Raw genomic sequence first — 25553 nt, forward strand, 5'->3', positions numbered from 1 at the left:
GCTTTTGATGACCTTGAACTTCTTAAGTTTCAAACCTTTGTCTCTTCAGTGTGCTTTCTCTGAGTATGTACAGTCTCAACTTATTAAACAGAACTCACAATGTTAATCAAAGATATCCACCTTCTTCATCAATACATGTGTCACAAAAGATTATTCTCTACATAACTCAACAGAGCTCTGTCAACTGTTGAGTTGCTTGTTCTTTCAAAACCGCTGGTCAGACAGCTTTAATATTTAGTTTACTTGTCCGTAGGATGACCTTAGTGAGATAATTTCATACAGTAAGGAAATACTTAATTTTGTATCCATGTCTATAGTAGCTTCAGGGACTTTGGCCCTATGTTTTTACACTCTCACCTTTTCTTTTTATCAAGCCTTCTCTGTCTGTTTTTGCTCACGTGTATATGGCAGCGATGTCTGTGTGTCTGTCTGTCTGTCTGTCTGTCTGTCTGTCTGTGTGTCCATGTGTCTGTCTGTCTGTCTGTCTGTCTGTCTGTTTGTTGGTCCGATATCTCAAAAACGGCTGGTCAGATCAGAATCAAATCTGGTACATATATTCAGTTAGCAAATGGCAAGAACTGATTAGTTTTTGGTAGGTGTGGCTTGCATACTTTTTACTCATTTGCATAATTAATGATTTTAGAAAAAACGGATATACATTAAAAACGACTACACACAATTTGATGAGATTTGCTACAAATGTTGATCACACCAAGATATATCAGCAGTGGGAACCATTAAGGGGTTACATGAAAGATAGTTGCTAATTTGCATATTTAATGAACTTTCCTAATTAGGGATATATGTCTGATTTGACTCGATCAAAATTGACCAAACTTGGTATGTATATTAAAGATACTATTATTTAACATTATTGAAAGTCATTAAGCGTTTTAACTTTAGCCAATTCCTAATTTGCACATTTAATGAACTTTGCTAATTAGGGATATATATTTGAATTGACTGGACCGACGTTGATGAAACTTGCTACATGTATTTAGCTACTATGATACAACATTTTTGAAAGTCTTTAAGCATTTTTGCTTCAGCCAATTCCGAATTTGCATATTTAATAAACTTTCCCAATTAGGGATATATATCTGAATTAACTTGATTGTAGTTGTTGAAACGTGCTATATACATCAAAGATACTGTGATATAATATTATTGAAAGTCAAAAGACATTTTTACGTCAGCCAATTCCGAATTTGCATATTAAATGAATTTTCATAATTAGGGATATTTATCTGAATTGACTATATCAAAATTGATGAAACTTGCTATGTACATTAATGACATTATAATACAATATTATTGAAAGTCATTAAGCATTTTCTCTTCAGCCAATTCCTAATTCGCATATGTAATGAACTTTCCTAATTAGAGATATATGTCTGAATTGACTTAACCAAAGTTGACAAAACTTGCTACATATATTGCAGATACCATGATACAACATTAATGACAATCATTAAGCATTTTTACTTAAGTCAATTCCTAACTTACATATTTAATAAACTTTGCTTATTAGGGATATATACCGGGATTTACTTGATCAAAGTTGGCAAAACATGCTATGTACATTGATGATTATACCTGATTAAAACAATGTCGAAAGTCATTTCACATTTTCATGTCAGCTAATTTATAATTTGCATATCTAATGAGCTTTCACAGCTAGGCATATATGGCTTGAAGGACTTGGCCAACGGTAATTACACTTGCTATATTAAATGGTAATACAATGACAGCAGTCAAAGAACTTTAATATTTTTATTTCAGCTAACTACATATTTGTATACTTCATGACCTTTTAGAATTAATCGGTGGTGATTATTGTTCATTATGTTGATCATAACACTTTCAATGAAGTTGCAAACATGTGGCAAAGGTTCAAATTTACACATAACCGGTATATAATGAAACACGTGAGCATTTTCAGTTCATATCTGGTTCTTGTAGGTTTGAGATTGCCTATCTTTGAGTTGGTCTGTATGTACATGATATGATTGTGTGGGTGTGTGTACTGACAAACTCCAAACCCGCAGCACCCACCCATTCAGTATTTCATGTACAGGTGCACCTAGAGATAGAGTAGTTTCACAATGTGCCAGTTGTGATCCAGTGCCATTGGCGCTATTTTTTAAAATTATGATGAAAACTTCAATGGTGTTTTTCAGCTATTTTTGCAACTTTTATCTGACCACTGAAATGATCTATAAAAGATTTCCACCTTCTTCATCAACACATGTGTCAAAAATAGTTATTCTCTACGTAACACAGCAGAGTTATATCGGCCATTAGGTCACCTGTTTTTCTGTTTTGGTTTCTTAAATTTAATTTATTGCATAAGTGTATAATTACCTAATAACAATTGAATCATAATCATTCAAAAACTATACTGACATCAATTTGTGCTGTGAATTAATGCATACTTTTCAATCAAGGTTGACTTTGACTCATTTCTTGAGCAGTCCACCCATTAAAGTAGGTCGAGACAAACTATTTGTCTGTTCTATGATTAGCTCTGGTGCAGATTAAAAACAAATGCTAGGTCAGCATTGTGTTTACATTGTAAATCACAGCATCATTCATATTTAATGGAGCAAAATTGCATGTGAGTTACCCAGTGGCACATAGAATTTACAATGCATTATGTTTCCCAACTTGGCAAAGCAGACACCAGCGCGATTTTCTCACCATAAAAGTTCAACTATTGGCATATTTCTAATTTCTACTTAGAGGAATGTTGCTCGACCAACTGTTGAAACAAAAAGACTTCACAACTATTTTCACAAGAAAAAGATAGCAATTTGAAACTTGTTGTGACATTATCTTCATTGGATACTTTGAACTGTAACGTTGGCGGGAACAGTTTTGGATGCCAGACTTCACTGGGCATTTACAGACATATAAAACATTATCAGACAGTGGGATCGTACTGAATAAGACTTCATTGGGTGCAGACAAACATATAAAACATCAGAAAAAGACATAATTTTTGGATTTTCAGCAGTAGGCCCGATTTGATTTGGGCAGGGTCAGTTTTGAATGTCAGACTATACTTGGCATTGAGTCACGTCAATTGTTATCGCAAAATGAAGGTACGTTTTGGTTTTAGGGGCAATTAATTTTGAGTGCTGGACTTTATTTGGTAAACATGTAAAATAGAGATGTTTTGTACAGGAACAGTTTTATTAAATATGTGCTACAGGAAAACAAGGTGAATATAACGTAAACTACGGTACAATGAGCAGCCTGTCAGTTGTGCGCAAGCAGCTATTGTTTGAATGCAGTCCAGTGTTGAATGAGTAGCGTTCTGTGTAACTTACAATGTGTGCTTGCGACAATTTCCGGTTCACACCTTTTATAAACACATCGGAAAGTGGAGTTTTAAGCTGGACTGTAACTCTGACAATTTTAACTCTTCTCTCATTCCCGGCCATATGCTTGATATTTTGTATTTGTGGACCATGCTTTCGCTATTGACGGCTACCTACGGCAGCCACGACATACCCAAGCAACATACTTCCTACTGCATACTGGTAACGCGGAAGATGATCGACGCATGTGCACTCCTCTGGATGGAATTAACGTAATCTACTTACGCTCTTGAGATAGCCTTGACTTATCTGGAAACTGTTAAGACATAAGAAAAACAACAGCACGCAAATTGGCCTAAAATGTTCATTTTTAGCTCTATTTGGTATACCAAGGAGAGCTTATCGTATAAGGTGAATCATTTTATTTGCATCTCATTTACATGTTGTCTGTGTGTATGTACGTATGTATGTATGTATGTATGTATGTATGTATGTATACATGTCCGTCCGTTAAGATCAAAAACTCGTAAACCGCAGCAGCTACCGTCTTAGTATTTGGTGGATAGGTGTACCCATGGGTGGAGATGTGAATTTGTTCAAATGAACATGTCAGTGTCAAAATTATGCAAATGAGGTAAAAAAAGGAAAAATCCTGCAAACTGCTAAATCTCAGTAAACGTTGGTCAGATTTTGTTGAAACTTTGTATGTAGGTTCCTTTAGGTAATTTAAATTAGATGTGTACAACTGTGGATGAAATTTGTGTGTTTGCATTTTTGGGTAATTTTTTTCAGGTTTTATTCAAAAAATCTTGTTTTCTGAAACAGCTTGTCCGATTGCTTTGAAAGTTGGTATTTATGTTCCTGGGGATGACCTCAGTCAAGTTTGCGAAAATTGAAGTGAATTTTTGTGTTTGTAAATTTTGGGCAATTTCCCCAATTTTGGTCAAATTTTTTTTCTCCAAAAACTACCCATCTGATGCCTTTGATATTTGGTATACAGGTTCATAAGGTTGCTCAAAATGTTATGTATTCAAATTCTTATGAAATTTACATTTTTGTATTTTTTGGTCAAAATTGTATTTCTCAAAAATTACTCATTTGATAGCGTTGATATTTGGTATGTTTATCTTAATAGAACATATTGAAATTAGGATGAAATCTGCAATTTTGTATTTTTGGGGGCAATTTTTGCCATTTTGGAGAAAAATTTGTTTCACAAAATCTACTTTTTTAATAACTTTGATATTGAGTAGAAATATTCCTATGGATGATCTTAATTTAATATGTTCAAATTATATCTTCTTCAATTACGTATTTTGTTCCTAGTTTTGCCATTTTGGTCTGGCTTACCTGAAGTAGGCTGTCCAAGATTTCCTCCATCAAAACGTGTCACAAAAAGTTATTCTCTACATAACACAAAGGAGGTCCATCAGCTGCCAGGTCGCTCGTTTTAAATTTTCAGAGAAACATCTTGAATTTCCTAGCTTCCTAATTTTTAAGGAAAGAAACTTTTGATTCCATAACTTTTTCAGGTTATGTTGATATGAACAAAATTAATAAATATTTGTGAAAAGATTTTCAGATTTTTTGCTATTTTATACCTTCAGGAACTAAGAAATCATAATGTGGTGATTTAGTGAGCATTTCGTATGGTGGACTGTATTTGGTGTTAAAATGCGTAAAAGAATCATTAGAAAGCACAGCGGAAGATGATTTTAGCAGGTCTGGTTTCCAACAAATATATCGCAATTTTTTTCAATGGATGAGAGTATCAAGGTTGTAAATAGCTCATACACTTCCTGTCATTGTTTCTCCTTATGTAAACATTGCTGATACCAAATTGTGGACCATTTGATATCCTGATGGGGGATCTGGAAGATTTTCAAAAAAAAGGATTCAAAGCCAATGTCAGTGAAAAACGAATCTGCCAGAAAAGGCTTGACTAAAAGAAAAGCTGGGAGAGTGGACAAAAATACTGTACAGTGGATCAGTTGGAAAATAATGCTACCTCATCAATTGAGAGTTACATGTCAGATACCAGGTATCAAATTGGATTTTAAGTTCTAAGGATCATTTGATTACCATATATCAAAATATTGATGAAATTTGTATAAGTGAATATGATGAGCGAGTTGGAAGGCAGAAGTTTGCAGTGCAGCTGACACACTGTTTTACAAAAAAATTAGCATGGAACTATGCATATGTTGTGTTTAAGGATGTACGATCGGAAAAATATAAGCGTACTGCACTGATTTCCGTGCAGAAATGTATCCATAGTTACCACGTGGCATAGTGACGTTCCAAACATTTTTGCGTTGTACAAAATGTCGTCTGCAGGTAAAGGAAAATCGCGCAAAGAAAATGTTCAGCGTGCCTTCAAAACACGCTGGAAGGTACGAGAATTCAGCAAAGAGATAAAAAAATGCAACATGACCATAGCCTGTACAGCGTAAGTCAGAAGTGTGACGTCTGATTCGCTATACAAGAGGAGGTCGTCGTTATAATCCCATTGATAGTGTCTGTAGTAGACCTACCGGAGAATGGAAGAATGGCCGTTGCATTGTCGATTTGCGTGTACTAGCCGAAAATCTTGACACTTGAGTGTCATACAGGTGCACGTTGATTTGTTTTGGGATACGATCCAATATGGCCGCCAGGTGGCCATTTTATTATGATTTTATTATGATTTTTTCATGTACAGAGTCATAACTCAGACATGTTACACCCAATTTTATTCAACGTTGGTACAAGGACATTGACCAATGTCATAGATATGCACGTCAATTTTCTTTGTGATACGATCCAATATGGCCGCCAGGCGGCCATTTTATTACGATTTTTTCATGTACAGAGCCATAACTCAGACATGTTTCAACTGATTTTATTTAAAGTTGGTACAAAGACATTGACCAATGTCATAGATATGCACGTCAATTTTTTTTGTGATACGATCCAATATGGCCGCCAGACGGCCATTTTATTATGATTTTTTCATGTACAGAGCTACAACTCAGACATGTTTCAACCGATTTTATTCAACATTGCTACAAGGACATTGACCAATTTCATAGATATGCACGTCGATTTGTTTTGTGATACAATCCAATATGGCCGCTAGGCGGCCATTTTATTAATATTTTTTCATATACAGAGGCATAACTCAGGCATATCTCAACCGATTTTATTCAAAGTTGGTACAAGGACATTGACCAATGTCATAGATATGCACGTCAATTTGTTTTGTGATACGATCCAATATGGCTGCTGTGTGGTCATTTTGTTACGATTTTTTCATATACAGAGGCATAACTCAGGCATATCTGAACTGATTTTATTTCAAGTTGGTACAAGGACATTGACCTATGTCATACATATCTACGTCGATTTTTTTTTTGTGATACGATCCAATATGGTCGCTAGGCAGCCATTTTATTACGATGTTTTCATGTACAGAACTATAACTCAGACATATTTCCACCAGTATCATTCAAAGTTGACATTGACCTATTTCATACATATGCTCGTCAATTTGTTTCACGTCATGTAGCAGTAACATGTCAATTATTGAAGTTTCGTAAGTAGGCTGATATGTCAAGAAATATGTACTGCATCAAATTCATGAAACTTTATACAGATGTTAACCGATGTTAAGCTCACATTGCTTTAACATTGAAAAAGACATTATCAGTGTCATTTTAATTAATTTGTAATTGCATAAGTAATGAACTTTCCTAATTAGGGTGATATAGCCACAAATTAATACAACGTCAAATGTGATGAAACTTGATACAGATGTTGATCTCATAGTGTTGTAAATACTGCATCAAACTTTATGAAATATGGTACCAGTGATAATCTGTTAAGTGTTAGAATTGTATGCAAAAATGTTTTGCAACATCCTGTTGATTAATTCCTAGTTGACTCATTTTATGAACTTTAGGATGGTGGCCTACATTGGTTTTATGTTTTCGTCACCATGGAACTCATTCTTGGCCATTGAGCGCCAGCTGTATCAAAGTATTCTTATCACAGACCTAATTAATGAAGAGGACTCTATCCTCTCTGAGGACATGTAATCAAAGTACCCATTATTAACAAGTGGGGACTGTGTCATCAATGATGACTTGTTTTATCAAAACCGCTGGTCAGACAGCTTTAATATTTGGTATACAGATCTCTAGGATGACCTTAGTGAGATAATTTCATACAGTATCTATAGTAGCTTCAGGGACATTGGCCCTATGTTATATTAATGAAGTTATGATGTATCATTTTTTTTCATAATGTGGTTTCCTATGGCGACAAATATGACAGTGTCAACATATATCCTTGGAGGATATATCATATACCATATATCCATATATCCTCCTTGCCGTAGCATTTGAACTTGAAAATAAATTGCATGAGAAGGGTCAATCTACATTTTTAGACTTTGTTAAATCTGTCTTTGCATTCTGTGATTGTTCGCACTTAATGAGAGAGAATTGTAAATTGTCCACAGTTATTAGGACAGTAAAACATTCCTTGAAAGCAAAGTTTGTTGACGTCTGGAAGAAAGCCATAGAAAGTAACGAGAAACTAAATACACCCGTAGCCACTTTAGTGTTGATCGAGCCTGTCTGGTACAAGCAGAATTTCTGTCTGCAGAAGGGTGATAAAACGATTACTTTACCCTGTATCAGTGGTGATAATGATCCTACTATCGTACCCCGTGGACACGCCGATTAGCCTGAAATTACGGAGTGATTATAAAATACACTGTATACAAATGATGTTGACCACAGCATTTGCCCTATCAGTACTCAGTATCTGCTAAAATTTATGTGTTTCAAATGTAGTCAGTGTTACAGAACATCACACATTTTGTGCCGATTTCAATATTGCAGTGAAAGGGTGAATACAAACAATACTACAGCGTGTATCGCAAGTGTCGTGTTCAGACTTTGTTCAGACGCGGGAATTGAGGAAATGCCACTTTGAAAATGTTAGTGATTAAATTACAGACATTGCCCGTCTTGACTGCAAAACTTTCGAAATAAACATTCAGTTGCACTAAGCCATGTTTCTTTCCTACAAACCGTGAATAAACGTACTCCAATTTCACTTGGTACGAGAGAAAGGGAAAGAGTTAAGTACAGTCGGGGTAGCATTTTAAATGTACATGTATTCACATGTGTGTAACCATGAATGACACTTTTCTCATCCCGGTTGAAGGGAACTTGTCCTGATACATGTATATCTCTTCCAAACTCAGCTTTCTGGCTCCCTCCACGCTTATCTTAAAACGCTTGCTTGTTTCTTTGTAAGCTCCTCGTGATACCTCGCTAGGTGCCGGATTGCCACCACAATCTCTTATATTTTGAACAATCAAGCTTGCTACGTCCTCACTGAAGTATTTGCCCCTATGATATTAGCGACCGTTGTTATTGATGTTCATCGTCGGAGTGCAGACTTACAGCATGTCTACAGTGCAGTGTTGTGATCGATTTGAATTGGGCAGGCGAGACATTTTAGTAGAACGTTATCTCAATCCTAACAGTTGGGTGCCGATAGTGAACCTTACATTTATTACACCGATCACCACTTTGTTTCGTTTAGGGAGCATTCGTTATTTACGGGGAGGGGGGGGGTTGGTGGAATTTGAGCGACAAATGAAACGTAAAAAGCGACCCCCCCTCCAAATCAAATTTCTAAAATTTGACCCCCCCTCAATTCATCAATTGTAAAATGTGACCCCCCCCCCCCCCATGAAAAAAAATTTCATCAGATTTGATTCATTAACCCTTCGCACCCTGTGGCCCGGGCTGAAAAAGTTTCCTCACATACTAGAGAATCAACATTTTTGGTGAAATGCCAAAATCAAATTTTTTGCACACACATGAACTTGTAATCGCTCTAGTCTAATCAAGTACACTAATATCAATAATCAAGAGTACATAAATACACAGATTTACCTAGTTTTATATTGGAAAAAATTATTCATAGTTTCCTCATAGACAAGATAGTGAATCAACATTTCGGTGACATTCCAAAATCAAATTTTTTGCACAAACATCCACTTGTTACCACCCTAGTCTAATCAAGTAAATTAATATCAATAATCAAGCGTACATAAATACACAGATTTAACTAGTTTTGTAATGGAAAAAAATTATTCATAGTTTCCTCTGACAAGATAGTGAATTAACAATTCGGTGAAATTCCAAAATCAAATTTCTTGCTCACACATGCACTGGTAACTACCCTAGTCTTATCAAGTACATTAATATCAATAATCAAGAGTCTATAAATACACAGATTTAGCTAGTTTTGTATTTAAAAGAAATTATTCATAGCTTCTCATAGATTATGTATGGAGGACCTGTGTATTTTCTATTTTGCCTGGGAGTTCTTGTGTGTTATCACTGTATACCTAGGAAGTCCAAGACGGAAACTTTCCAGAGAGTGTTTTACATTGCATGCTGCACTGGCACTGGAAGGTTTGAGTGTCAGCGTGTGCTCTTTACTCTATTTGAGTCTTACTCAAGTCAGCAGATATGTAAAGAAACCGGTGAGTGGCAGAGATCGAATTTTATGCGGATCGGACTGTTTATTTAAACCCTACGCCATCCTCTACTTTAGTTGATGGAACGAACATTGCTCACACAAGTGAAAGCCGTGCCGTATATTTGCAATATACGCACTGGCACGCTAAGATGATACAACCCTTTTCAGAATTAGAGCGCGAAGCCACTGCAGTGAACTGCAATAAAACTGCTCACACTAATTAGTTTCAGCTGTAGCCAGCTGGCAAAGTCGACAACATTGTATGTCCCATGCAGACAGTTTGTCTGGGGAAGTTGAAATAAAAAAGATTTGTACATGGACCAGTGCATGGTAATGTTACATTGTATCTTAATCTTGAACACAGGGTGCCAATCGTAAACTCTTATTTACAACTCGAGCCTCAGACAGAGCTAGTTTTGCCTTTGTACAAGCACACTTTTTTGTCTTTATCAAGTAGCCTTGTTCAACACCAAAGTGGCCACGGCTACAGCTGAAACTAATTAGTGTAAGCAGTTTTATTGCAGTTCACTGCAGTGGCTTCGCGCTCTAATTCTGAAAAGGGTTGTAATATCACCACAAGTTGAAAGCTGATCTTTCTGCAGCAAATTGTGTGTTAACTGTGAACTTTATTCCGTTTATGAGTTCAGTCAGATGTCTGAGATTGTCATGAGAACATTATTTATGATCGTTCCATTGAACTTTTGTCGATGCGCGGAGTTAGCAGAGGAAGACTTCAGATTAGTTTGGCATGTCCCGACCGGAAGTAAACAAAAGATCTACGATGGCTGCTCCCGAGGTAGCTGAACTGGACGCTGCTTAGCAGTGAATTGCGTGTGTTGTCGCCGACTTTCATGTGCAGACATTACACGGGACTTACAATTGTGCTCATCATCGAACATTAGTTTAAGTCGCATGTGAACTATTTGTGTTTCCCAGCCGCGTGGTCAAGTCTGAGGTACCTCTGCGGTAACGTTAAGTTTTCCATAGAAATGGTTAAGCATTTAGAAAGGGTTTGAACGGAGTTTTGTTCTGAAATTGTGTTCGACTCCTGCCGTCGGGAGGTCGATCAGTACGGTTACTGTTACCATGGAGTAATATTTATAGTTTTGAAGTACGGTTTTACTATTTTATATGTAGACCCCGATATTTGACACAATATAGTAATATACAGAAGTTGTTTGTTACATTATATGACTGTGTGTTGGTTCCTCATTTCATGCCCCATGCTGTGTAGCCCTGCGTACAGGTGTGTGCACGTGTGTTCCCAGCATTATATGGCCTTACCAAAGCCCTGCAATGGTCTTTGAACAGACTTGAGGTCTCTGCGGCCTGGATCTGGACCGCAATGAAGACTAAAGGGTCTTTTTGGCCGAAATTCTGCTCTATTGGGGCAAAATCCTTTCCCTGCCTACCTTTACCTCCTAACCAATCCCAGAAAAGATGCGATTGACTTCTCCTAACGTCCAAAACCGCTCATTTTCTGAAACATAACATACTTGACAAGTTGTTTACCCATGGAGATCCCCATTTTGAATCTCGCTGCAGAGACCCCAGTTGTCTCCACAGACCTTTGCAGGGCTGTGGTGGAGGCCGTATACGCCAGGAACACACCCCTTATGAAAATTGTCTGTAGAAATTCTATTGAAATTGATGACAAAATTCAATTTAAGTGATATAGAATTTCTACAGAAATTCTACTGAACCTATATCGAAATTAACGGAGTTTAATGGAGTTTTGGCCCCCTTTTTCTGTAGATATTCAACAGAATTTCTGTATCTTTTCTGTAGAATTTACAGAATTTCTATGTAAATTCAATACACGTTCTACAGTATATCTGTAGCACTATATTGAATTTCTACCACATTCTACAGAATTTTTATGTAGAATTTCTGTAAAACTATATTTAATTTCTGCACTCTTTTACAGAAGTTTGTTTGTCTTATATGAGTTCAAACTCTTAGAAAGTATGACAGCAATATGTGTTAAACTTTTATTCAGTAAGGAATACCACCTTATGATATTGCCATAGATACCAATGCAATGAATTACTGCAAACGGCACCATTTTACAACTGGTATAGCCACAAACTGATGACGTCAAAGATGTGCGTACTTATGGAAATGAGGTCAAAGGTTACGTTCTAAAAGGGGCGATAAATTATTTTGGGGGTAAGAGTTAGGAATGGGGGCTTGGAAACTTAGGGGGAAATGATTGAAAAGAAGGGTCCCAATTTTCACTATTGCTGTCTATGCTCTCTCTAATTCTACTACTATCTCAACTCTATCTATGTCTATGTCTATATCTTCTTCAGCCATCTATACACCTATGTGGAAGAAACAGTTGATTAGCGAGAGAGAGAAAGCATTAATTATAAAGTTAGTATATTTTTATAACATCTTATGCTACCGCCGGGACTCGAACCCAGGACCTTCAGCATGTGAAACACTATACCTACAACCTGTACTCCACGAGAACAAGTTGCAGGAAGGGGATGCAATGTTTAATATAAACATTAGTATGATAATGGTGAACAGGAACTGGTTAATTTATAATGTTCACATTTAATGCACATTTAAATTCATTTACGTATTTTCTTTCTTTTATTGAATTCATGGTAGTGTATTCGTTTCTTTATTGTTTGTGTTGATTTTTTTTTATTTTCGTCTTTGTGATTTTTTTCCCATATTATTTGGTGTATTCACACAGTTATTGAAAAACTGTAGCTTCTTTAAGATACTTTATTTATTGTTACATGTGTGTTTGATATTTATTGTTGAATTGTTTGCTGCCTTTTTTTTACAATATAAAAGATATGTGTTCCATTTTTGGCATAATATACTTTATATAAAAGATGTTCATCAGCATATGTGAAATGCAATATTTCATTCCTATTGTGGATGAAAATGTGAAGAACAATTCGTGAAACATACTACGACAATTACATTATAAAATTCCGCCAAATGACGAAGTCAATTCAGTACTGAAGCGAAAAATAAATTGGCTGTCAATGTCACAATGCACGGTCCATACAGTCACTATCAGGGGCTTGTTACTTCGGTTTTCTACCAATTGACGAAGTGCATGAAGTACAGAAGTAGACAAAATCCGCTACCAATATGATGTAGCGTCCATATTGTCAGTAGTATGAACTCATTTCTTCATGTGGTTTGTGCATTACCAGTGTCACACATCACATCGACGTTAGTGGCCTCCTGAACTGTTGACTTTGTCGTTTTAGTTTTGACACCATCTGAAAACTTTGGCACAATACGCTAGCTGTTTAAAGTGCAGTGTAGGGTCGATGAAGGGGCTGTTAACTGAAAGGATAAAGAACTGAAATATGTGAACAAGTGACATCCACGCGTGAGCTTTATCGCCGAAACGCTTCCGCCACATAAACTCATAAAGATAAGTTGGAAATAAATCTGAAGATGTGTACCCCACCCTTCGCTTGGCATGCATCCACATGCCTTCCACGGTGTTGGTGTGGGCGAAGGTTTGAGGATCCACAAAATGAAGAGAATGATTAACGGTCAAATGAGAGAACTGAGGAGACCTGGACAACGAAGAATAAGCCCTCCATTCATCAGAAATAATAGTAGAACCTGGACGAACAAATCGATAAATCAAAGGAATTAAGGTATTCGCATCACGCCGGTCACAGAAATGAGAAAGCAAGCTGAAGAATCGCGATCGATGCCTCCAAAGACCCAGTGTCCATCACGGTGTCGACCCCGACTGTATTTGGACTTTCCGAACTTAGATTCATCAATTTCCACAATACAGCCGGGGCCACCAACCTGTTCGGAGGCATGATCGCGAAGATAAGAAAACAAATCTCACGACAGAAATTAAACCAATCCACAACAGATTTGAAGAGATGGACAACTGAAAAGAAGTATCAGTAACTGAAAACTTAAAACACCAAAAATACATCAACTGTAGAATGGTGACAAAAGGTAAATGGCATAAATGAAACCAACTGTCAGTGCGGACTGAAATAGCCGCGCCGCAAGAGCGGTCGGGACAGCACCAATGGCATGTATCCCGGCCACTCCGGCGACGCAACCTCATATCTCTGCCGCACTGACAGTTGCGCCTCTTGTGTAACAGGCCATTCTTTTGACACCATTCTACAGCGGTTTGTTCATCCGGCGTGACTTGAAGAAATAAATCACGAATAACGGAAAAGAACAACCGATTGCTCCCAACACTGCACGCTGTGCCATGGTGTATCTAAAAGAGAAAAGATAGGAATGCATGAAACATTACAGCGCCAGGAGTGCATATTAGAGAGTGCATTATTGAGTATAAAACAAAATCCTGGTGACGAATATTATTACTGTTTGACTTACGTATATTGTATGCCTTTGAAATTATAGTGAAAAAATAGTGAAAGCTATCAGGTTCGTCTAATATTTCTGATAGCAGCAAAGCAGCCAGCAAGAGACAGTGTGCAGCCTATGCCGGCTTTTTATAGTGTACGGTGAAACCATGCAGGTGTGAATTTTAGTGTGTCAGAAAAGTATGCAAATGAAAGCAGAGAAAGTTTTTTGGGGCCGTCATATCGATTGCTATTTGCATTTCAATGTACGCTGGTTTCTGTTACGTAAGATGATGCCATCTTTGGCAAGTGCGGTATTGAAAAGGGGTCAATATGGCCATTGCCGTCGGGTCAGTTTGTACATGATAAGAAATTTGCTGAATAAAACGTGAGAGAGGACATATTGTACCTGGAATGAGACGGAAGTATTGCCGCGATCACATGAACTAACTTACCCTAACCCTAAAAAGTCTGTGATGGTCTTCATTTGCTTGATTTTGTGTCGGGTGAAGCACAGTGGGAGCCAGGAATTGGGGTTAGCTGACCAAATTGTCGGAACTTCCGCCGCTCGCTTCGCTCGCTCCGTTCCGACAATTTGGTCAGCTAACCCCAATTCCTGGCCCCCACTGTACTTCACCCGATACAAAAACTAAGCAGTCGGAAATTGTGACAGTGATTTGAAGAAAGTGCACATTTATATTATTTTAATCTTATTAGTTAGTCAGTGCCGCAAATACGGGGCGTCTGTGTTTTGTGTACGGCGATTTTGACGTCATCAGTTTGTGGCTATACCAGTAGTAAAATGGTGCCCTGCAAAACTCACAAAAAATCAGTCAGCAAGTAAATTATAAACATGTAGTTTATTTCTAAAATTATACCACTCATTGCCTCGTGCCCATTGTTTCAACCATACTTCTTATTTTCTATAACCGACTCTGCCTCCGGGAAGTCTTTTGTTTGAAACTGTTTGGTGTTACAAAGTCTTTTGTTTGCAAGTGTGGGTTTACAATGTAAACCGCACACTTTTCTTGTAAACCCACACTTTTTGACTTCAAACGTTCAAGTGTATGTATAGGTGAACTGTTGATATAATGAGGAAACATTCTTTCACTTGAAAAAAACATCAAAGAGCCGTGCTAGAATTCGAACCCGAGACCTCTCGTTCAATGAGTGTCTACTGTCTCCATTACTCCACAAGGGAATTTCTGCTAATCGCTCGTCACAGATGTTATTTACCTATTCAACACCAAGTAAATGCGGATGTGACGTAATGCATGCGAACTAGAGCTACGATCTCGATTCTGACAGTGCCAAAACACCCGAAAATTCGTGGTATAAGTCGGAATACCACTCGTTGTCGTGGATTTACAATGGAAACCGTACAGTTGCGGTCAGAAGCTTGTAAATGTCACTCGGCCTACGGCCTCGTGACATTTACAAGCTTCTGACCGCAACTGTACGGTTTCCATTGTAAACCCACTCCAACTCGTGGTATTTCCTATACGAATTATGATTAACAATCGATCAAAACTTGATGAAACATACAGGGACTACAAAATATAAGGCAACCTACACATATGAATGCAAGGCCTACCTCTCCAGTCCAGCAGTTTTGACCGCAGCCAAGTGCATAATTAAAGTGTTGTGTATCTTAACTCACGTAAATTTCAGTTGATGCTGCAATGTGGATCCTTACAGTTGTGACATATTAGTGAGCTCCCTTCTCCATAACACTGTTAGAATCTTGCTAATGGACCTTGGATCCTAATGTTCCATGCAATTTGGAGTTGAACTTTAGTACTTTTCATAAGAGCCATGTGCACTGTGGACTGCCTAAAGTTCAAATGAATAATGCGTGGCTACACTATTATGTAATCAGCCCATTGTAAAGGCAGGAAACTATTTGCATAACAAAGTAAAGGCACAGGTCAGCTCACTTGACCTAGGATCTAACAAAGAGAGTCTGGTTGGTCTGTGTACAGTCATGAAATGTACAAAAGCAATGGCAAGGTACAATTGAAACTGTATACATTTTCCTGGCACATGTGTGTAAATGAAAATAGCTTTTCAGAATTAAAGGGTACACGAGAATGTGCTTAGAACTCTCCATAGTAAATGTCACTACCTTTTCCATATTGAAACCAGCTATATATATGTCACTGAGTTCTTATCAAAGCTCATGCCAACATGCAAAAACATTAACTTAAGTCTGAAACAGTGTAAACTGTGGGAAAAAACAGAAAAAAAATTTCCACAAAAGCTATGGAATCGAAAAATTCCATAAAAAATATGTTTAATTTCTGCAGATTTTCTACAGAAAATTATCAGCAAACTTCAATAGAATTTAAAGTTTCTATACACATTAAAATTTTATAAAATTTAAATTTTTCTACAGAATTGTATTGAAAATTTTCAATTGAATTTCAATAGAAGCATATTTCCATCAGATTTCCATAAAATATACAGAATTTCTATAGAATATCAGAGTTCAATAGAATATCTACAGACTATTTTCGTAAGGGACAGACCTGTACTCAGGGCTACATGCTCCGTTGCTGCTCTAGAGAGGTTAACGCCAGTCTCGGACTTGTTGGCCCTGCCAGAGAAATAAATTTGGCTGAGCTTCGGTCGGTTATTATTCTGCCGTCTCGAAACATCGGTTACACAAGCAACATTTCGGTGAAATTCCAAAGTCAATTTTGTTTTCCATAACTCAATACAAACCTTTGTAAAATTTGACCCCCCCTTCAATCATTGATTGTAAAATTTGACCCCCCCTAAAAAGCGGTTTTGTAAAAGTCAACCCCCCCCCTGATTTCCACCAACCCCCCCCTCCCCGTAAATAACGAATGCTCCCTTATACAAACAGAATTTCTGCTTGCTGCAGACAGGCTTAATCAACACTAAAGTGGCCACGGGTGTATTTATTGTAAAATTAAAACTGTTTTCAAATATGAGAAGTATCTGTCTTTTGTACAAAATCCTTTTGATAGAATAGCATTAACAAAAACAAGAATTTCAAATCATATTTTCCCAGTGGAAGTCGGTCATTATAAGAAAATTCTCGGACATCTTAGACTTTGTACTTTGTGCAAAAGTGATTTTGGAGATGAATTTCATTGTATTATGACTTGTCAAAGTGCACCTGCACAAGGTTTAAGAGATACTTACTGTAATTCTATTTTTAGTCCCCACGGACACCGTCCGGGGGGACTTATAGGTTTGGTCATGTCTGTGCGTGCGTGCGTGCGTGCGTGCGTGCGTCCATGTGTGCGTCCATCCATTCACGCAGATATCTCAGACATGCCCTGGTCAATTTCTTTCAAACTTTGCACAAACATAGTACCCTACCTCATACAGATGCACGTCGATTTCTTTCACAATGCGATCAAATTTGGCCGTGTTAGAGGACTTTTTAGTTTACACCTCCATAGACTCCCATGTATAAGGCCAAGAAAAATAAAAATTTAGTTTCTCATCACATTCATATTGCAAAAAGGATGCAGTGACAGTTTTTAGTCCCCACGGATGAAGATAAAGTCCAGGGGCTTATACCGGTAGATTGGGTCATGTCAGTCCTTGAGTGCATCCGTGAGTCCATCCGTTCACGCAGATATCTCAGACACTTTGACAAAATGTCACGAAACCTTGGTGACCTTTGACCTCAAATATACATATTTGTCCATAAGTCAGTAACCACAAGTGCTACACCCTTCATATTTGGTATGATGGGAGACCTTATGACGCAACATATTTTACCTCATCAATTATGCACATATCTAATTTTGAGCGAGCCAATACTCCTATTACAAGGGGGACTATGTCATTGTCAATGACTTGTTGATATTCAGGCTCGGCTGAAACATTTTGACAAGATGTCCTTCTTCAATTACATAATGTCTTGTTCAGATGATTCCTTTGTGCATATTACTGCAAAGTGAATAAGAAGTTTATGACCTTTAACCTATTTGTATGCAGTGTACCTATTATGTTTAGGAGTGGTGGCAGTAACTGAAACAGCTTATGAGTCATTTCCTGTCATCGTTCATGAACTTTACATATTGGCAGACCTGCTCAAACTAAGAGGGACTGAGTTGAAACATTCCTCTAGATCTGCTATGCATGTTGCTTAAGTTGACCTCCAGTACCTAAAGTTTCAGACCTTACTTACTTTTGTCATTCTCGGCATCATTTTACAAGTGGTATAGCCACAAACTGATGACGTTAAAACCACCGTACACAAAACACAGACGCCCCGTGATTGCGGCACTGACTGACTAACTAATAAAGTTAAAATAAAGTAAATTTTCACTTTCTTCAAATCACTGTCACAATTTCTGACTGCTTAGTTTTTGTGTCAGGTGAAGTACAGTGGAGACCAGGAATTGGGGTTAGCTGACCAAATTGTCAGAACGGAGCAAGCGTAAGAGAGCGGAGTTCCGACAATTTGGTCAGCTAACCCCAATTTCTGGCTCCCGCTGTGCTTCACCCGACAAAAAATCAAGCAAATGAAGACCATCACAGACTTTTTAGGGTTAGGGTTAGTTAGTTCATGTGATCGCGGCAATAATTCAGTCTCATTCCAGGTACAATATGTCCCCTCTCACGTTTTATTCATCAAATTTGTTGTCATGTACAAACTCGGACCCCGTCGGCAATGGCCATATTGACCCCTTTTCAATACAGCACTAGCCAAAGACTGCAAACTGTTATGTAACAGAATTCAGAGTTCATTCAAATGCAGGTAATAATCAATATGACAACCAAAAGAACTTTATATGTTTCATTTGCATTACTTCTTCTACAGACCAAAAATCACACCTGTACACTAGTTCAAACTCTGTTATTGATTGGAATAATTTTTGTCCAGAAATTTGTTTCCTTTATCTTTGCGATCATGCCTCCCAATAGATTTTTGGCCCGACTGTAAATGGAAATTTATGAATCGACGAATGTTAAAAAATATCTATATTGAATTCAAGTTCCAGAAGTCTAAATACAGCTTGGGTCGACACAGTGACAGACATTTTGTGTTTGGAGTCATTGGTCGCACAATATTTGTGCTTGCTTTTTAATTTCTATTGACCGGCGTAATATCAATGCTTTATCGATTTGTTCCTCCAGGTTCCAGTATTATTCTGATGAAAGGCAGGGGTGGGGGTGGGGGCTTGTTCATCGTTGTCCAAGTCTTTTCGGTTCTTTCATTTCACCACTAATCATTGTCTTCATTTGTGGATCCTCAAACCTTCGCCCACACCAACACCTTGGAAGGCATGTGGATGCATGCCAAGGGAACCTTGGTGGTCTTCACATCTTCAGACTTCTTTCCAACTTATCTTTATGAGTTCATGTGGTGGAGGTGTTTCGGCGACAAAAAAGCTAAGGCGAGGATGTCACTTGTTCAACATATTACTATTCTTTATCCTTTGAGTTAACAGCCCCTTCATCGATTCAGCACTGCACATAACACTATATTGTGCCAAATAATTTGGGACGGTCTAAAAACTAATATCACGCGTAAGTTTACTGCTCAGGAGGCCACCGCCGCCGACGTGTGACACTGGGAATGCACAAACCAGACGAAAACATGAGTTCGTGCTACTGACAGTATATGGACCCTAAAGCATTATATTGGCAGCGAATTTTGTTTGCTTCTGTACTTAATTCACTTCATCTATCGGTGGAATTACTATAATGTAATTTTCGTGGCATATCCAATGAATTGTTGCTCACGTTTTCATCTACAATAGCAATGAAATATTGCATTTCATACATGTTGAGTGATGAACCACTTTTATACAAATGACAAAAGTCAATAATAAATATCAAACACAAAGTTTTCAATATATAAAACATTCTAAACAAGCGACAATTTTATGCGTTAACTGTGCAAATACAACAAATAATATGTAAAAATATTCAAACAATAACAAATCTGCACAACAAACACGACAATCAAAAGAAAAATCTAAAGACGGGCAATATAGCAATCAATGCAGAGGCATAAATTCAATAAAAGAAGGAAAATGCGTAAAAGTCTTTCAAATCATGACAAGTAAACATTATAAATTAATCAGTTCCTGCTTAGCATTATCATTGTAACGTTTATATGGAACATTGCATCCATTTCTCGCAACTTGTTCTTGTGGAGTACAGGTTATTCTCAAAAAACTACTCATCAGATAGCTTTGGTTGACATATTCTTAGGGATGATCCACTGTGATTTATTCAAAGTATGATGAAATCTTCAATTGTGTATTTTTGCAGCTATTTTTGCCACTTTTTTCTGGCCACTGCATTAAGCTATCAAAGATTTCTACCTCCTTCATCAACTTGTGTAAAAAATAGTTATTCTCTATAAAACACAGCGGAGCTATATCGGCCGCTAGGTCACTTGTTTGGTTACAATTCAAACGAAGTCTCGCAACACAAATTGGCAAATAATGTAATACACGATGATCTGGACTTATTTTCTGACTTCTGACCTCATAAAAGTTTTACGTTAGGCTGGTTGAGTACGTCGGGATCATGGTTCAATCTTCAGGAAATACTCATTTTATATTATTTCTACACCGATGTTTCCAAATTTAATAAAACATTACTTCTAAGAATTTGAGAGATTCGAACGATGCAGATCGAGTTTTTTGCATACCAATATATTGACTTGTAATTTTGGATCGAGGCATAGACAATATGGGGGAAGATGGTCGAGGACACTGTCCGCATCCAATGCCAAGCGACACACTGCTGGAATCGGTGAAATCTGTAACTCGAACGCACCAAGTATGGTGAAAACACCTCATGCCAAAATGTACGTTCTCCGACGTGCTCATCGACGTTCGACGTGAATTTATGTTTGTAAATCTACTAATATAGAGGTGTTTGACGCAAAACAATGAAAATGATACTATGTTGACGAGGTGGAGTACCTACTAATGCGCAATCCTGGGATTGACAAGGGCGGCTTTAAAGGGGGCTCTGTAAGTATGAACAATACTGAAACAGTTCTCCTGCCATAAGAATACACAGTTTTGCCAAAGGACCTCTGCTCTCACTTTATCAGGTATTATGCTATGTATATGTCCTCTGTACCATCTATAGTAGCTTCAGGGACATTGGCCCTATGTTTGACATATGCTTAAGTAGGTAGGATCTGCTTGTCCCATTGCTATAGAAGGTGATATGCAGGTTTCTAAAGTTGACCTCCAGTAACTTCGTTGCAGACCTTATTTGTTTTTGTCATTGTTGTTTCAACGCAGAATTTCGCTTCACTGAAGGTATAGAAATAACATTCATTATTGATCTTTGGTACCAATACTAGTATGTACCTATTTTGATCAAATGTGAACAAAACCGTATCATTGGCGGTATTTTTAGAGAGAATAAACCCATAAATGTCGATTTTGTTCGTCAGTAAATAATTTGTTGAACTTCATCATTAAATTCCAGGATCACATTATCCTAATGAAGTAAATATTTCTTAATATTTATTTACAGACATACCAGTATTGCCTACTATCTCAGCCAAGATAACATTTCAAGAGTTTCAGAATAACATGGACATCCCATCATCATTGTTCTATATCCCAAGGAATTATAAAGAAGATCCCAATAGGTTTCCAGACCTTTAGCAATTGGGTATCAGAAAGACGTTTCAATACTTGGACAATGTCTTCTTATTAACTGGACAGTTCAGATGGCTCATCAGCAATACCTGTCCAGTGAGAGTATAGTGAAAGTTAACCTATATCATTTAACCCATTAGAAAACTACCTCCTGAATATTATTCCCAGGTTGACACATCTGTAAGAATACTGTGTAATCAACTAGGAGTGCCAAGGCAAGCTTCACTCATAAATCAATACCAACTGTAAACAAAAGACAGGGAAACTATTGTTAGATTATTTACATGAAAATACATATTTTAATATATAAGAATGATCACAAGAACCTAGTTTCTTTGTCACATGAAGCAAACACAAATCGTTAAAAATTATGATGCTTACAAAATTCAGATAACATATTGACAATTTGCAGCAACAATTCAACAACACACCTGGCTTTGAATTGAACACACGCTATCATCAAAGTATCTGTTTCCATTGACCTTCCATCTGACACCTTCCAATACTTCAGAAGAAACGAATTTCAGCAGCTCTTTAAATTTAGTACCCAAGCTCATTCTTTCAAGAAAATTGTATAGGTCAGGATTCATTGTCATTTTTTAACTGAAAAAAAAATCAAAAGTATGTACTTGTGTATCTCTGTGTGATGGCTTACATTTCACGAGGGTATCATAGATGATATAGACAGAACAATGATGATGCGTTTCAAGGACTCCTGAGATTTTTGCAGTCACAATTTAAAATATTGTAATATTCTACTGTATCTGATGATTATAGTGCTGCATAAATAAAAAAACTATTTCATGGGTGGAAAATATCTTGATTAAATGTGAATTAAGCTCTGCTCATGTTTAGCTCTTCTGTAAATAATGCACAGTTACCAGAAGATGTTATGTGTTTGCAGGTTGTTGTTTAATATGGGTTTATTGTTTCTCATATATCATCATCGTGAACCAGCAGCTTCATTTTCTTCTCACAATCCAAATGCTTTATTATTACATGCCTCAGATATCGAATGTTGCAAGCTCCATAGGATTCAATGATAACATGTTGATGACGTCAGGGGCTGCATAGTACGGTGGCCCAAAACTACCAGTTCTCCGCATTTAAAGTCTGCGTCGCATTCAATTGTTTTTCTCTCACATATGTCTCCGCATTTAAAGTCTGCGTCGCATTAAATTTTTATTCTCTCACATAATTTTATGTCTTCGCATTCAAAGTCTGCGTCGCATTCAATGTTTTTTCTCTGACATAATTTTATGTCTCCGCATTCAAAGTCTGCGTTGCATTCAATGTTTTTTCTCTCACATATGTCTCCGCATTCAAAGTCTGCGTCGCATTCAATGTTTTTTCTCTCACATGTCTCCGCATTTAAAGTCTGCGTCGCATTAAATTTTTATTCTCTCACATAATTTTATGTCTCCGCATTCAAAGTCTGCGTCACATTCAATTGTTTTTCTCTCACATATGTCTCCGCATTCAAAGTCTGCATCGCATTCAATTGTTTTTCTCTCACATATGTCTCCGCATTCAAAGGCTGCGGCGCATTCAATTGTTTTTCTCTCACATATGTGTCCGCATTCAAAGTCTGCGTCACATTCAATTGTTTCTCTCTCACATATGTCTCCGCATTTAAAGTCTGCGTTGCGTTCAATTGTTTCTCTCCTAGATGGGCGTCGCAGTCAGTGATTTTGTCACCAACACATGAGGGCGCTGGCAAGTTTTTTTGAGCGTGACCCTCGCTCTATGACCCATGAATTGCATCCGGAAAAAGTATCACTCTTTCAGTGTTCGTGATCGCGTAAAGCTCATTGATTTCGAAGGTAAGTGACAAAGTTATTCATTGTATTGTAAGCTTATGGGGTTAATGATCTTGCCACCGTCTAGCCCTGGATGTATTGGCAGTTGTGGGACGGGCTGCCATTTTACATTTGGACGCTCATGTGGGACCCATAGTATGCGTCCATACTGGTGAGCAGCGTACCCCTTGGCTAGATCATTAACCCCATAAGCTTACAATACAATGAATATCTTTGTCACTTACCTTCAAAAATGAGCTTTTCGCAATCACGAACACTAAAAGAGTGATACTTTTTCCGGATGCAATCATTGGTCATGGAGCTAGGGTCACGCTCACCAAAACTTGCCAGCGCCTTCATTTGTTGGTGACAAAATCATTGACTGCGACGGCCATCCACGTGGACAGGCGGCCCAATCACTATTAATAAAGCTTATTTTGAGTTTTTCTAAGTTTTCTCTGTCACTGTCAGTCCCTCTCCTTTTCTTCATGCTCTGACTGATCGTAGTAAATAAAATAAATGACTATATAGCCTAACCTAGCCTCTTGACTCTTTATTTATTTTACACCCCATTACAAGGATGTTTATCTCTCATATACACATCTTCTAATTAATTAGTCAACACGACTAATTATGCTAATCCGTGGACTTATCAAGGTTGGTCAACATTGGAAAGATAGAGATGTAAATGAAAAAGGAGCTTTAGTAACCTTTCCTATCTTTCGCGATGTTGACTAACCTATAAAATCCCTGATAACTCCACGGATTAACATAATTAGTCATGTTGACTAATTAATTACAAGATTTGTGTATATGAGAGATAAACGTCCTTGTAATGGGGTGTAAAATAAAGAGTCAAGAGGCTAGGTTAGGCTATAAAGTAATTTCTTTTTATTTACTACGATCAGTCAGAGCATGAAGAAACAGAAGGACTGATAGAGAAAACTGAGAAAAACTCCATAATAAGCTTATTGACAGTGTTTGGGCCGCCTGTGGCCCATCTAGGAGAGAAGCAATTGAATGCGACGCAGACTTTGAATGCGGAGACATATGTGAGAGAAAAAACATTGAATGCGACGCAGACTTTGAATGCAGAGACATATGTAAGAGAAAAAAATTAAATGCGACGCAGACTTTGAATGCGGAGATATATGTGAGAGAAAAAACATTGAATGCGATGCAGACTTTGAATGCGGAGACATAAAATTATGTGAGAGAAAAACAATTGAATGCGACGCAGACTTTGAATGTGGAGACATATGTGAGAGAAAAACAATTGAATGCGACGCAGACTTTGAATGCGGAGACATAAAATTATGTGAGAGAAAAAAAATTGAATGCGACGCAGACTTTGAATGCGGAGACATATGTGAGAGAAAAAACATTGAATGCGATGCAGACTTTGAATGCGGAGACATAAAATTATGTGAGAGAAAAACAATTGAATGCGACGCAGACTTTGAATGCGGAGACATATGTGAGAGAAAAAACATTGAATGCGATGCAGACTTTGAATGCGGAGACATAAAATTATGTGAGAGAAAAACAATTGAATGCGACGCAGACTTTGAATGCGGAGACATATGTGAGAGAAAAAACATTGAATGCGATGCAGACTTTGAATGCGGAGACATATGTGAGAGAAAAAACATTGAATGCGACGCAGACTTTGAATGCGGAGACATAAAATTATGTGAGAGAGAAAAAATTGAATGCGGCACAGACTTTGAATGCGGAGACATATGTGAGAGAAAAACAATTGAATGCGACGCAGACTTTAAATGCGGAGAACTGGTAGTTTTGGGCCACCGTAGCATAGTCATCATTTGACTAAAAGTGAACCAGAACTATTTTCACCTCAACAACTTTGGATTTAAAAATGATAAAATATCTTGTTTTACCTTGGAAATACTGTTTTAACAAAATTATGCTAAA

At 37.4% G+C, this 25553-nt stretch overlaps 1 protein-coding gene across 3 annotated transcripts in view; it reads left to right on the plus strand.

Moving 5' to 3' along the window:
• Positions 1-25553, plus strand: part of LOC139139382 (ankyrin repeat domain-containing protein 13C-like) — a 314195-nt gene that overhangs the window by 251651 nt on the left and 36991 nt on the right. For 2 of the 3 annotated variants that reach the window (XM_070708283.1, XM_070708282.1), the window contains one exon: positions 21692-22689. The exons of the other annotated variant lie outside the window; for it this stretch is intronic. Coding sequence is in view for 1 of the 2 variants with exons in the window: in XM_070708282.1 (XP_070564383.1) it covers positions 21692-21825 (134 nt within the window). In the remaining variant the exon portion in view is untranslated. Of the gene's footprint in view, positions 1-21691; positions 22690-25553 lie in introns of those variants that run through there. 3 annotated transcript variants of the gene reach the window in all.

The sequence above is a fragment of the Ptychodera flava genome, chromosome 8 (assembly GCF_041260155.1).
Source record: "Ptychodera flava strain L36383 chromosome 8, AS_Pfla_20210202, whole genome shotgun sequence".
In the NCBI taxonomy this organism is placed as follows: Eukaryota; Metazoa; Hemichordata; class Enteropneusta; family Ptychoderidae; genus Ptychodera; species Ptychodera flava.